The sequence below is a fragment of the Kogia breviceps genome, chromosome 6 (assembly GCF_026419965.1).
Source record: "Kogia breviceps isolate mKogBre1 chromosome 6, mKogBre1 haplotype 1, whole genome shotgun sequence".
In the NCBI taxonomy this organism is placed as follows: Eukaryota; Metazoa; Chordata; class Mammalia; order Artiodactyla; family Physeteridae; genus Kogia; species Kogia breviceps.
This window is the reverse complement of record NC_081315.1, coordinates 74,941,924-74,956,465: the sequence shown is the minus strand read 5'-3', so window position 1 is coordinate 74,956,465 and position 14,542 is coordinate 74,941,924. Positions and strand designations below refer to the sequence as shown.

The 14,542-nt window shown below is 42.1% G+C and overlaps 1 protein-coding gene across 1 annotated transcript in view; it reads right to left on the bottom strand.

Annotated features, from left to right (window-relative positions):
• Positions 1-14,542, bottom strand: part of SPATA18 (spermatogenesis associated 18) — a 37,926-nt gene that overhangs the window by 12,837 nt on the left and 10,547 nt on the right. The window contains exons 2-6 of the mRNA XM_059065795.2: positions 10,564-10,669; positions 10,330-10,445; positions 8,789-8,901; positions 3,430-3,519; positions 1,616-1,855 (exon numbers count right to left, since the gene is read on the bottom strand). Coding sequence (XP_058921778.1) covers positions 1,616-1,855; positions 3,430-3,519; positions 8,789-8,901; positions 10,330-10,445; positions 10,564-10,669 — 665 coding nt within the window. The remainder of the gene's footprint in view (positions 1-1,615; positions 1,856-3,429; positions 3,520-8,788; positions 8,902-10,329; positions 10,446-10,563; positions 10,670-14,542) is intronic.

Genomic DNA, 14,542 nt, shown 5'->3' with positions numbered 1-14,542 from the left:
GCTGATTCTCTCCCCATAAACCGGAAGTCATGGGAGCAGGGAGCGCAGCTCTCTGTGAGAGGCACTGTGTCTCCATAAAGCCTCAAATAGGACCACAAACAAAAAACAATACTCTATATTTGCCTGGTGCATTAGAATTTATAACACACTTTCACTCACTCAGTACATCAATTTATCCTTCAAGCAGCCAGGTAAGGTTATCATGATTGTTGGCCCTTTTACAGATGAGGAAGTGGAGGCTCCGAAATGCTAAGAGGGCTATCCTAGAGTAACACAGCTAGCAACAGCCAGAGTTAAATAAAAAGTCAGATTTTCAGTATTTCTTACCCCAACCTTGGGCCACTAACACATCATTGAGCTTTCTGGTATAAAATGAGATGAACGCTGATTGAACAATGAGAAAGAAATTCTGTGTTCTCCTTCCATAGCAATGGAACCATTTGCAGTCATTTTCTCCTCTGCAGGTCCTCCATTTTCACCTACATAATTTGTGCCCTATTTTGGGATGGTGGGGAGGTTATCAAGTGAGCTAATACACGTGGAAATACTTGGTGAATCGAAAAGCATTGCATCAGTGAAACGTATATTGCTACCGAGTACAAAGTAAATGATCAGACTAGCTAGTCCAAAGGGAATGGGCCACCAAAAAGAGAAGTTTTGTAGAAGGAACTGTGGGGCAAAAGGTAGTACAAAGCAGACTCTCTGAAGGTGCAAAGGGAAAAAAGCCCTCATTTATAGTGTTTGCCAGTTTCCATTGTGCAACAAATACTCTCACCATAGCCAATTTCAAACTATCTATGTGACGTCACTGAACCCAGAGTTAGGTAGAAATGGACAGAATCAGTTCCCAGAGCTAGTACAAGCTGGCACTTGCACAACACTGATGGAGTGACTCCCCAAAATGAAAGCCTAAGGTGACATTTAGGGGAATGGAGAACAGGGTTACAGGTGGCTTTGATAGCCTGAATCTGGGCACACTGTGGGGCTGGGGGGTGGAGGGGAGGAAGTGTTAGAAAGAAAAAGGAAAATGCAGAAACTCCAAAGAGAGAAACACTCTACTTTGTCCTCGCTTAACACTGTCTGAATGACCTGTCTTAACGTTCTGTCCATCAGTAGAAGGGAATTTCACATTCCCTTACCTACTCACTCCATCAAACAAAGTGAGATGTAAAAAGGCAATACCCTCTAGTAAAATGACAGTTGGCCATCCTGGCGAGAGAACTCCTAGAACTCACAGAACAGGACCCTCCCCCTATCATGGAACAGTCTTTCAACATGAGTACCGCCTTTTGCATTATAGACACTCAAATCTGGTATCAAGACAAAGAACCTTCCTTTTGCACATCTTAGTTTCATTCCTTAAGATTCAATGTCAGTCCGAAATTAATTAGTGCCCAAGTATTGTCAATCCACGAGGTATTTTCTCCATGGAAGGGTGAAGTTAGAGAAAACAATCCCTCTACAATTCAAAGTTTTCCATATTATTGGGGTTCGCGCTCAGGATGTCATTTTATTTTTCTTTTTTGTTTTTCTTTTTTCCTTTTCCAAGCCAGGCTTTTATCACTAACTCAACAAAAGAAGCTTAAATGAAAAGATCTGTGAGAATTTGTCAGACCTTCCTTGGAGTACAGATTTTTCAGCGGACAGAACAGCTATCTCGTCCTTCAGCGTTCGGAACTGTTTCTCATAATCGCATATCGCTTCTGCCTTCCGCTGGTCTACGCTCCACCTGTCCGCGCCCATCTGCTCCGAGCCCCGCAGCTCCTCTCTCCTACGCTCGGAGCCCTGCTTCTCTGAGCTCCTATGCTCTGAGTGTCCATGGCAAGATTCTACCTGGGCTTGAAGAGATTTAAGCCTGAACAGAAAAAAAGTTTGAAAGAAAAGAGAGAAAGGGAGGGATGGAGGAAAGGTAATAAACAGCAATTGGCCTACTTAAGAGGGCTGCTTTATTTAGTGTGCCGTTATTGCCCTGGGAAACTCGGAAGGAAATACATAGGATCAAACACAAATCAACAAAGAGCAGAATTGCCAGGGTCAGGGTGCCATTTCATGTCTGCAGCTTGCATGGAAAAAGGCTCCTGAAGAAAAGATAGGCATGCAAATCCTCTAGCCAAAGCAGAGTGGGCAGTCATGAAGTCTTTGCAGAGGCAAAGCAGAGACATACTTTTCTACGCTGGACGGCTTCACTGCACAAAACTCTGGAAGCCTGTGACCTCCAAAACCTAGTCCAGAAGCTGGTCAAAGATATAATCTATTCTCACTAGCTCTTCTATTCTCTGAACAGATGGAATGTGGGGGGAAACTGCAGTGGAAATTGAATAACATCCACAACACTAAGCAGAAGTGTGGACCTATGAAAATAATGTACTACTATGGAAAGGAGCAAAGCTTTAGAAATAAAACTGGCATCCTCATTAATACAAAGAGGTACGGCCATCATACAAGGGAGCAAAAGCCATAAGAAGAGAACATGCTGTGATGAAAATAACAATGGTGTAAGAAGAAAAGGGAAGGGGTAAGATGAAGAAGGATGTAGAAAAGCTAAAACTGCAATAGCAGAATTAAAAGCTGCCCTAGAAACAGTAAAGAACAGGACTGGTGCTATAGGGAATTGCTGAGTAATATGATCAAAGAATTTGAGAAGCTATATGAACTAGGAAATGAGATTAGTGCTCCAAGCTAAAATTTATGGATGTTCCTGAAGAAATCAGAACAATTGGAACATGTATGAAGGCAATAGAAAGGTGTGTATGTATGTATGTGTACGTATATAGATAGATAGATAGATAGATAAATATTTCTTTTTTTACTGAAACTCCCATTTGCTCTTTTTGGGGGGAAAAAAATCAAAGTTAAGATTGAAAAAAGTATACCCTTAAAGGATCACTGTTTATTTTCCCCTTCTAGAAATTTATCCTTAGAGGATAATCTGAAATATAAACTAAGATTTGACACAAAAAATTATTTCCAATGTTGAAAATTGGCATCAAAGTAAATATTCCATGTTAGGGAAATACCCCAATGAGGAAATATGATGTACCTATTTAAGACTAAGCTCTGCTTTATTTTTTCTTAGTAATAGAGAAAAATAATGCTAAATGAAAAAATGGGGTCCACAACTGTATACTTACATTTTGTTGTCTTAACTTTATTTTTAATGTACTAATTGGAAGAAATAGCAAATGGTGACAGTAACTGGCTCTGGAATTCTGAGGGCTAAGGTTCCTTTCTACTATGCTGTACTTTGAAGATTTTCTATAGTAGATAAGTATTGTTTTGTAGTAAGAAAAATATATAAAACATTAATAAAAATATTGCTGCCTTTCCTCTTTATGGACAGATTCTTTCGTATTTTAATGGAGCATCAAAAAAGCTAAATTCAAAGGTTAATCAACAGCCTGCAATAATCCTGTCATTATTTTTTCTTACTGCTTTCTTAGCTGATTTATTTCCTCCTCTGCAGTCGGAAGGGCCGATCTGTTCTTGGTTTCTTCAAGAGTCTTTTCAGTTTCAGCCATACTGTAAGGGAAATCAGTAACTAAAGACAGATTTTCCAAAATTGGCAGACTTTCTATATCAAGGCATAGGTTCTCTTGGGAACTTTTGCCATATGATATAAATTCAATATAAACAACATCAAATTATAAGACATCTGCATTCAATTAGATGATATTACAAATATTATGGCACACTAGTATGCAAAAACATGCTAGCATCTTTCCTCGATGTCAAACACAAAGAAATTACAGAGCTACTACCTCTAAAAGACTATGTAATAAGTACTGGTATTAGAATGTAAAAGACAAACTTGTTCAGTTTCTCCTTCTCACCCTGCTAATTCATCTGCTCTAATTACACCGAATCCCCAGGTTGCTCTCTCTATAAAATCTCCATTTTTCTGTAATATACTAATACATATTCTTATTACTTTGCACTGTAGAGTTGCATTTGACTTAATTTTCCCAGATTTACTAAATATAGAAAAATTATTTGCCTGCCTATAAAAAAGTCCTCCACAATTACACTCGACTACCAAGTACTTCGTGTCTTCCTGCCTCTGACTTCCACCACTAATTGAGCTCAGTTTTCCTGAGTTTTCAACCTAGCTTAGTCCTTGTTAGTTTCAAGGACTCTCCTCATTGTAGACAAATCATAATAAATCATACTACTTCTTTAGGAAATGAGAATGTGATGGATGCCATCGGATGAAGACCAATGGTTCTCAATGAGGTTGTCCTAGTACAGTGAGAGATTGTGGATTGGCAAAGGATTTTGGACTTCTCTGACCTTGCATCCCTGGGACACCCAATATCTTTCATCACAGTAGTTCTGAAGCCAAGAGATTGCAACTGCTATCCAAACTCACACCAGTCTTCCTCCCTACACTTGGATGGAAGCATGGAAGGTCAAACACTGGCCTCCCCTATACGGTGAGGCAGACTGAGAAATAATGGAACAGCAGTATCCCTATCAAGTCCGCACAGATCCGATGAGACAATGCAGGAGGTGGTGTGAGTTTCCCCAAATTCCATCTCATCCCCTTCTCCTCTAACAAACGCCCACTCATCCAATGAGTGCCTCTCCAAAGGCCACACCTAACTCTCAAGAAAAGTTTGTCTTCCCTTCTCCTGAGCTCCTCCAACACTTGTTCACATCTGTAATCTCATTGCAAACACACTGTGAACTACTTGAAGGCAAAGATTTTATTTTATTCATCTATTTATCCCCAGCTCCTAAAACAGTACCTGTCATATAGATTTTTTAAAAAAAACTGAAAAACTGAATGAATGAATGAAGTCTAAAATAAAACCAGAGGAGCAATAACTTCACAATAGGGATGCTGGCGATTGTAAGGAAATTGTTGTGGTTTAATTTCAATGTCAATATGTTATAGATTTTTTAAAGTATATATGGGAAAATGAACATTTTTATCAAGAGAAAACTGTGGAATATTAAAAGAAGAAAATAGACCAAGAAAGGAAAAAGAGTGTGGACAGTAATCGGGTTTTTTTCTCTCAAGACATGGCATACATGTGAGAGCACATACATATACAAGCACATATATACGCCAACTTGGCCCCCTTGGATGATATACAGAGAGAAGAAAGGAGATACCTTCATGTGACAAGCATTGTTAAAGCAGGCTAACATATTTATTTTTGTTATGGATTTATTCATTCATTGAGCAAGTTATTGAGAATTTACTATGTGCCAGGTACGATGCTAGATGCTGGAGATACAAGCGTCAGAATAGCGATACAGGACAGTAACCCTTTGGAGCTTCCAGTCTAGTGGATCATAAATATTCAAACAAATTTCAAAGTTCCAACTTACAATAAGTGCTATTCTTAGATGATTGTGAAAGAGAATTAGAGGAGAGGGAGAGGAAAGACCATTCAATGTATAGTGGTCACAGACTGAGAAAGTCATTTTTTTTTTTTTTTTTTTTTTTGTGGTACGCGGGCCTCTCACTGTTGTGGCCTCTCCCATTGCAGAGCGCAGGCTCCGGACGCGCAGGCTCAGCGGCCATGGCTCACGGGCCCAGCCGCTCTGCGGCATGTGGGATCTTCCCGGACCGGGGCACGAACCCGTGTCCCCTGCATCGGCAGGCGGATTCTCAACCACTGCGCCACCAGGGAAGCCCAGAAAGTCACATTTAAGCTGAGACCTAAAGGACAAGAAAAAGCCAGCCATGCAAAGAGCCAGCAGAAGACTTCCATTTCTCTGAAAAAGCACAGGCAAAGGCCTCGAGGTGAGGAAGTAGACAGAAGACTAGGTGAGGGGAACTTGGCATGAGATGAGAGTGGAACAAGAGGTAGGGTCAGATCACGCAGGGCTGGGAGAGGCCTGGGAAGGAATTTAGAATTTTTATCTAGGTACAAACAGAAGTAACTAACAGCTTTTAAGCCAGGGGGTGACTTGCTACAATAAAAGTATATCTATATTTGCTGTGTGGAAAATGAGTTGTAGTACAGCAAGAATGGACCCAGGGAAGCCAGTTGGAAGGCAACTGGCTAAGGCAAAATGTAACAGCGACTTGAACGAGGGCAGTGGTAGTAGAATAGAAAGGAACATGTGTGGGAGATGTTTAGGAGGTAGATTCCACTGGATGTTCTAATAGATTGGATATAGGAAATGAGGACAGGTGACATTTCTAACCAGAGTCCCAAAATAAAATCCAGCAGTCTTCCCTTGTCTAGGGCTCATCAAACCTGAGCAGACCTGTCCCCATTCAGCACTCTATTGGAATTTGCACCTTTGGAACTGAGTCACAGCTTAACTGGTCTCCACAGGGTTAGACATGGGAACCTCCTGGGGTGGACCCCTCATTCCACATTAGGTAGCACCCTGGATTTAGAGACAGATAGGCAGAGTAGTGGAGGAGAGAGCTGGCTACCATAGAATGTGGGGAACAGCCTCCATCATTTCTGATGCCTTAAAAAATGGAACATGAACCACACGTGGGTTAAAAAACAAACCAAAACAAAAATAGGGAAAGGGAAAAGCACCTTCCTTGTGCAACTTTCAAATGGGGGAGGGCAGTGTGTACACAGATAGGGAGAGTATACATACAAATGAAAAAGCAGGGACTTCCCTGATGGTGCAGTGGTTAAGAATCCGCCTGCCAGTGCAGGGGAAACAGGTTCGAGCCCTGGTCCGGGAAGACCCCACATGCCGCGGAGCAACTAAGCCCGTGTGCCACAACTACTGATCCCGTGCGCCACAACTACTGAAGCCTGCATGCCTAGACCCTGTGCTCCTCAACAAGAGAAGCCACCACAATGAAAAGCATGCACACTGCAACGAAGAGTAGCCCCCGCTTGCTGCAACTAGAGAAAGCCTGCATGCAGCAACGAAGACCCAACGCAGCCAAAAATAAATTAATTAAATTAATTAATTAAATAATGATAAAGCAAACAGGGCAAGGGGCATATGAAAGGGTATATGGGTGTTCTTAGTACTATTCTTGCAAATTTTCTGTATTTGAAATTATTTCCAAGTAAAAAGTTTTTTTTAAAAAAGCGTGCAGTCACAGTTTTTGGTCCATGATGCCCCTGATGGGTAACTACACAGCCATAGTGACAAGAGAGGCAGGTAGGAATTCCTGGCTCCTACACATTCTGACTGAAGACAAGAATCAGCAAAGTCACGAAGCTTTGCCTCACAACCAGAGGCAAATGGAGGCAGCAGCAGGAGGCCAGCAAATGCCTGAGGAAACTTAACCAGATGAGCCACAACTCAGCACCCCATCAGCACAAGACTCCAGTGCCCAGGTAGAACTAAGGCAGCAAGAACACAGAGGGCAGTACAAGACCAAAAGCCCCTCTCCTCCATCACCAGGAGAGCACGGAAACAGCCCTTCCCCCCTAGACGCCTGTCTAAGGAAGAGGGAGGACAATGAGACCCCTTGAAAGGGCAAACACAGCCCCGAACATAACTTGGAATTAACTTAATATTTACACAAAAGGAACGACAATAAACCAGAAAAGAAGTGGCAGATTTAAGGTTCCTTCTTACCCCTCTCCAAATCAGTTGACGTTAGTTGAAATAAGTCATACGAATTCAGAGGAATTATGCATTTTGCACATTTCATTTGTAAATTTTGACTGCTGCAGCTGTAAAACTACACACTGACAGTGGTTCCAGTTGGATAAATGAATGGGAGTGTGTAGATGTAACCCTGTGTGTGTGTGTGTGTGTGTGTGTGTGTGTGTGTGTGTGTGTGAGAGAGAGAGAGAGAGAGAGAGAGAGAGAGAGAGAGAGAGAGAGAGAGAGAGAGAGAAGGAAAAATGTCTGGAGTAAAATATGCCAAAATGTTAACAGGCATGAACTAACAGGTGATTTTCATCTTTATACTTTTATTTGTTCTATGCATTTTGACAAAGGAAATGTGTATTACTTTTATAATGGGGCAAAATTAAATCAATCAATAGAGATGTTTTCCTTAGAAGGAAATCTAATCAAAGAACAAGGCAGAATGCCATACCCTATTCCATCACAAGCCTTAACTAGTGACAAAAGAATCCCTTGCCATCCTCTACATGTCAGCCATGGAGCAATGCTGCAGTAGAAGAAACACCTTACTCATGGATTTTTATTAGATATGTTAAAAGCAGTTGCATCACATTTGTCTATCTCCTTCAAGTACAACCCAAAGTTTGCAATTTTCTTTGCAGTGATTCCTTGAACTTGCTACCCTGGCTTTGCACACAGCATACATCTGAGATCTGTTACTGCCAGACATTGCTTAACTTTTAAAAAATACATTTTTATATCTAAAAGTTATTCCAAAATCTTGAATGATTCTCAGTTAGGTGTGTATAACCCCTAACTGACAGACAGATGCAGGCTGCTTCATCTTACTTTTTCTCTTTCTCTTAATTTTTCTCTTTACCTGATCTTTCACTCTCTTTAACCCTTCCTCTTCTGCCTCTTTTCTTATTTTCCTCCCCAAAGTTAGATTTTCATGCAACAATCTTTCTCTTTCATACATATGGACTGATAATGGGCCTATGGAAAAGGAGGACCCCCAGTAATGAAGCCAAGGGGACCAGGGTCTTAGGGATCATAATGTAATATAGTAATCCTGTCCCCAAATTCAAAGACACTGCCTCCCAACTCATACACACACACACACACACACACACACACACACACACACACACATCATATGACTTATTTGCAAATGTCTACATTTTACATGAGCCAGTATCCTTCTTTCAAACTTAAAAATTAAGTTAAGAACAAACAATTCTTTTTGGAAGAAAAAAACTTGCATTCCTCTTACTCATCTTGAACCTGGTTGAGTTGATTACGAGTTGCATTCAAATCAGCATCTAATTGTTGTATGTCCCGATTCCGAGCGCCAAACTCTTTATGTCTGTCCTTATCAGACGTGTCCTGGAATGGTACACAAATCAAAACAGAGTCTGAATAGATGAAACCGCATGGGCAGATTGCAAAAACATTACGCTGGAAAAAAGAAGGCAAGTACAAAAGGGCACGTAATGTATAGTTCCATCTTCATGAATTTCCCATGCAGGCAAAATTAATGGAGAGTGATAAAAATCAGAAGAGATGTGCTCTTCCACCCCTGAGGGTGGAAGGAGGGGACTGGGAAGTGGCACAAGGGCATGCTCTGAAGTGATGGAAATGTTTTATATCTCAATAGTGGTGTGACTTACAAGAATATATCCATTTGTCAAAATTCACCAACCTGTGGTTTTCACTACAGGTAAATGATACCTCAGATTTTTTAAAAAGACAGTGAAATATCATCCTGCATCTTTATACCCAAAATAACATCCACAGGGGGTAAAAATCTAAGAGGCATATGAAAATCCCCACATAAAAAAATTTGTTTAATAACAACTGATGTCTCCAGAGCCCTTACTACATGTAAGTTGTTTTGAAGGTTTAATCAAGTTTAACTCTCACAGTGACCCTGTTAGGTCAGCAAAAGCATTGTTTCCATATAACAGATGAGGAAACTGAGACCTAACAGGTTGGACAACCTACCCAGGACCCTAGAAGATAGACTAGGATTATGTCCAGTGATCTCTAAGCAGGAATCCTTTGGCCACTACCTCATAAGGCCCTCTTGCTTAGAACGGCCTGCTCTAAATGGTTCAGTTTTTGAAAGGAATTTATGTAGATCCATATAAACATTTAAAATCAAGGTTACAAATGTTTTGCCCGTCCAGACATAGTGATACCAGCGCCTGAAGCAAAGTATGCGTTCTCTTTCCAGTCTGGTCCTCAACTGTTAAAACACTGCCACTGTCGCATGGAAACCACCAATATCAACCACAAATGATGACACTCATGATCAATCTACCAGAATTGAGTTTTCTTCTTATCTTGGAAGTTTCCAATTAGTTTTATTTTACTCTTTCAGAATACTGAGCTTTCCCCCATCTAATGATCTCCTTCTCTTCTGACCCTGCCCGGTGGTACCCTGTCTGGGTGGCTAACTTGTTGTTTAAAAGTTACTATTTAGTGCCTAGTGTGGGCCCAGCAATGTCCCAGATGCAGATCATCACCAGGACCTTTTCACAGCTGAGGAAGTAGGGGCTTATTGAGTTGCCTGAAGCCATACCACCAGTAAGTAGGCAAGGCTGAGATTTTAATGCCGACCTGTCTTAGGAGAAAGCTCAATCCATTATGCCACATATTACTGTATATAGAAACTCACCTTTTCGACCCGTGTCTCAATTCACTAACTAAAGTTGAGCCCCTCACTAGGTAAAAACCATATCTTACGTATGTTTGAGTCCCCAGAGCCTGATCAGGTGCTGAACACCTAGGAGGATCCTTTAGCATCCCTACCTGTAGAGAGGGGACCTTGCTGTCGACAGGTTTTCCTAGGGAAGCGGCAGTAAAGGAGGCCTCCAGCCAAGGCAAAAGGCGTGATTTGATTGTTTCCACACCATCATAATGTCCTCCTAGAAGAATCCACAAATCAGTTCAGTGAGAGAAATCCAACCGCAGCAACCCAGTCAGAGAGCACAGAGAAGGGACAAAGAAAAGAAAGCAAAGACGGGATGCATGGGCCATTCTCACCTTCTTGGGCTGTTGTAGTGAAGATCCCAAAGAGTTGTCCCTGCACTTTGGCGACTTGTTCAATGAGTTCGAGGCAATGATTTAGATTTTGATCACATGAGTTCGTCTGCAAAGCCGGAACAGTAGACATCAGTGCAATTTCCTTATTCTGGGACCCACTGCAGGTGGACAAGCACTTCACTTTACACAAGGGCCAGATGGCTCTGGTATGCTCCCAGGGCAGAGACTGCTGTGTCCTCACAAAACTAACACACCATTGTAAAGCAATTACACTCCAATAAAGATGTTAAAAAAAAAAAAAAAAACCACACACACACTTCCCTTCTCCTCCTGGGCACCCACTAGATGGCTTTCCCCAGCTTCCCTAGCGGTTGGTGCAGCTGTGCAAACCAGTTCCTGTTAGGGATGGGAAGTAATGTGATTATCCTGAATGATTGTCTTCTTCCTCTCTCCCCCCATCTACTAGCCAAATGCAGAGGACCCCAAGGGCATAAGGGATGGTGGAGCCACAGGTTTTAGAAGGTTGCTAACTGAACACTTGAACTGAATTCTCACATCACTGAGAAAGTTTTTTGGTGGGCATTAAGCCACTGAAACTTGGGGCTTGTTTTCATAGCAATAACCCTGACTCCCTACTCAAGGGAACTCTGCAAAAACTTCTTTTAAAAGTAGATAGTCGGGGCTTCCCTTGTGGCGCAGAGGTTGAGAGTCCGCTTGCCGATGCAGGGGACGCGGGTTCGTGCCCCGGTCTGGGAAGATCCCACATGCCGAAAAAATGTAAGTAGTCCTTTTGTAACACAATATAAATCACTGCCTCTTAATTTACCCACTTTATTGGTTCTCACCTTCTACCTAAGTTCAGTACGTGCATAAAGGGCACTATTTGCTAACAGTAAGAAGGTATTGCTGGTTTGAGGATACAATGGAGAATAAGACCAAAAAGATGGCCCAGGCCATATGGCGAGCCAGACAAGTGGGAGAGAAAAGAGAGTAGACAGTTACCCTGCAGTGGAATAAAGTCTTACTATAGGGATGAGCACAGGTCTATTCAAGACCCCATTGTCTTAGAAAGTCAGGGAAGGCTTCCAAGACAAAGTGAAATCTAGGTGAGAAGAAATTAGGCAGACTTGGGGAAAGTCTGTCCCCAGAAAGAAGAAGCTAAGAGCTAGACCTCTCAGTTCTTTTTCTGCTTTTCTCATCTCCTTGCTGACCTTTCACCAATTCCTCATTAGCCAAACCTCTAAATGATTCTAACTTCAAAGGAATGAACACACCTACAAGCAACAAATTGTGTGAGTGTGGGAGCTAGAAACTGGAATGAAGTGGAAAGGTTCCGATGACCTCTAGGTAAAAGTTTACAAGTAGAATGCAGATCTGTGTCAACAAGGGAGATGGTTCAGACAGGCAGTAAGCTCTTGTGGACAGAGGATATGCCTGGCCTGTTCACTGTTGCATTCCCAGCCCTGCATTCTATTGTATCTCTGTGTTCAAACTCCATATGTATTGGGTTGATGAATGAAAATGAGACGATTCACTCACTTTGGCTGTATTACGTCCCCCCTAAGTGCCAGGCACTGTTAATGCTTTACATACATAAACTCAGTTAACTCCACTATAGTACTCTAGAAGATTAGGAGGGCCTTTGTCACCATCCCCATTTTCAGATGAGAAAACTGAGACCCAGAGAGGTTAAATAACATGGCCAAGTTTACTTTAGTAAAATGCCAGAACTGAGACCTGGTTTCAGAGCCCATGCTCTTAACTACTAAACTATAGTGACTTTTGGATCATGATTCATGCCGGGAGGAGGAGAAGGACTGGATGATGTGACAAAGTGTGAATGAGGAGGGCACTCAGGGAGGCCTCTCTGAGGACAAGACACCGGAGCTAAGTTCTGGATGCAGAGCACCAGGGAAAGAGCAGGCCGGGCTGTGGGAACAGCAAGGGCAAAGGCCCAACGGCAGGAAGGAGCCTGGCAAACTTGAACCAGAAGTAGGTACATGTGGCAGAGGACAGGTGGTCAGAGAGGTTGGCAGGACAGATCCTGGAGGGCCCAGGAAGACTGGTAAGCAGTCCAGATGGAATGGACTTGAAACTGAGAGGAAGCTGCTGGTTTACCTTCCATGCCTGGTTAACGGTACCTGGGGACTAGCTCTGTTGTAGCATTGATTTCTATTATGGCCATTTCTTGTTCTGTCTCATCTCTCTATCCCCTTCTCCTAACAAGACTAAGTTTTTTTGTTTGGGTTGGGTTTGGGTTGAGGTTCTTTTGTTTTTTTATTGTTTGGCCACGCTGCACGGTTTGGGGGATCTTAGTACCCCAACCAGGGATCGAACCTGGGCCCCCTGTAGTGGAAGTGTGGAATCCTAACCTCTGGACCGCCAGAGAATTCCCTGGTTTGGTTTTGACTATGAGTTTTTTTTAAAGACTTTGTCTTTCTTATGTTTGTATCAATCATCACTAGTATCCATAGCAAATCGAAGGGCTCAAAATATTTGATGAATGAGTGAGCAAGTGAGTGACTTAGCATAATATTGACACGATCAGAACATATGGAACCCACAGCCTGAACAGCTCTCTCCATTCCTTCCTCATTGAACCAGCAGTTCCTTGTCCTTGCTGTTTTATTCCTGCACTTACCACAGTGAACTTCAATTCCCCACTTACAGCCATTTGCCTTCTGGCTAGATCATGCCATGTGCTAAGTGGACAGAGAAGGGGCTTGGGAGTCAAGCAGACCTGAGTATCTCAGCTCTGCTACCTGCCACAGTCCTGTGTGATCCTGCACAGGTTATTTAACCTCTCCGATCCCATTTCCTAACCAGGAAAATGGGATAAATCCTTGCAGAGTGTTAAGAGAATTAAATCCAAAAAATGCACGTTCCGCACCTTAAAGGCAAAAGATGTTCAACAGTGGGTACCCGCGAGGCACTACACAGAACTGACTGCAGCAATGAATTGAGTAATAGAGCAGACCATGGTTCAGATCTAGTTCTCCACTTATTAGCTTTTTCTCTTAGAAAGCACATTTTAAATATGAACTTCCATTTACTCGTATTTAGAAGGTGGTTGATCTCACCAGCTAACTTAGGTGCAGAGTAGAGGAGGTATGTAATAATTAGCATTATTGTAGTATTATTACTATATGTTCCTGTACTATGCCCAATGCCTGATACAAAGTAGGGGCTCAATGTTTGTCAAATGAGTTTGTACACACGATTTAAACAACAGAAGAGAATATATCACGTCAAATAGTTCCTGATCCCAAGACATGTCACAACATGCTGCTGTTTCTAACACAAAACATTGCACAAGACACTCAACTTGCAATAGAGTCACAGTACTCTACCAAACAATTACTCCCACAAGATAAATAGAGCAAGGATATGAACTAATTATATTGTCTCCTAATTCCAAAGCTCATTCATTCATAAATCACTGGGTTCCTTTAATTTGTAAGCCTTGGGCTGGCAGCTCAGGAAACAAAACTACATTAAAAAATAAAAAGTTGTCTGCTGTCAATGAGCTCACCAGCTGGGGAAGCAGGATGGAGAATGGGAAACACATAGAGGATAAATAATGCCCTTAGCGTTTATTAAATGCTCTAGGAAGACAATGAATTGTAGAGGGGGCAAGATACACTCTGGTGAGGGGTGAGGGTAAGAGGTGAGGACACTTCAAAACGAGAAACATCAGGTAGCAAGGCAAGAAGCAGTAAGGCATACTATAGAGAAGAAGGGAATGCAGGGTCCAGAGACCAGGTAATGAAGGACTTTATTTGCCACGTGAAGGGCTTTGGGCTTTATCCCATCACTGAAAAGTTTAATGGGCCAGGTGGAAGATTTGCTTTGATTTTACAATTACTCTGGCAGGAAGAGACCAGATAATTTGGATTAGAGAGCGAGTCCTGTGAGACGGTAGTAGCTGTCTGGCTGAGAGATGCTGAGAGCTGTGGCAGACAAGGGTCCCCTAAGAGTC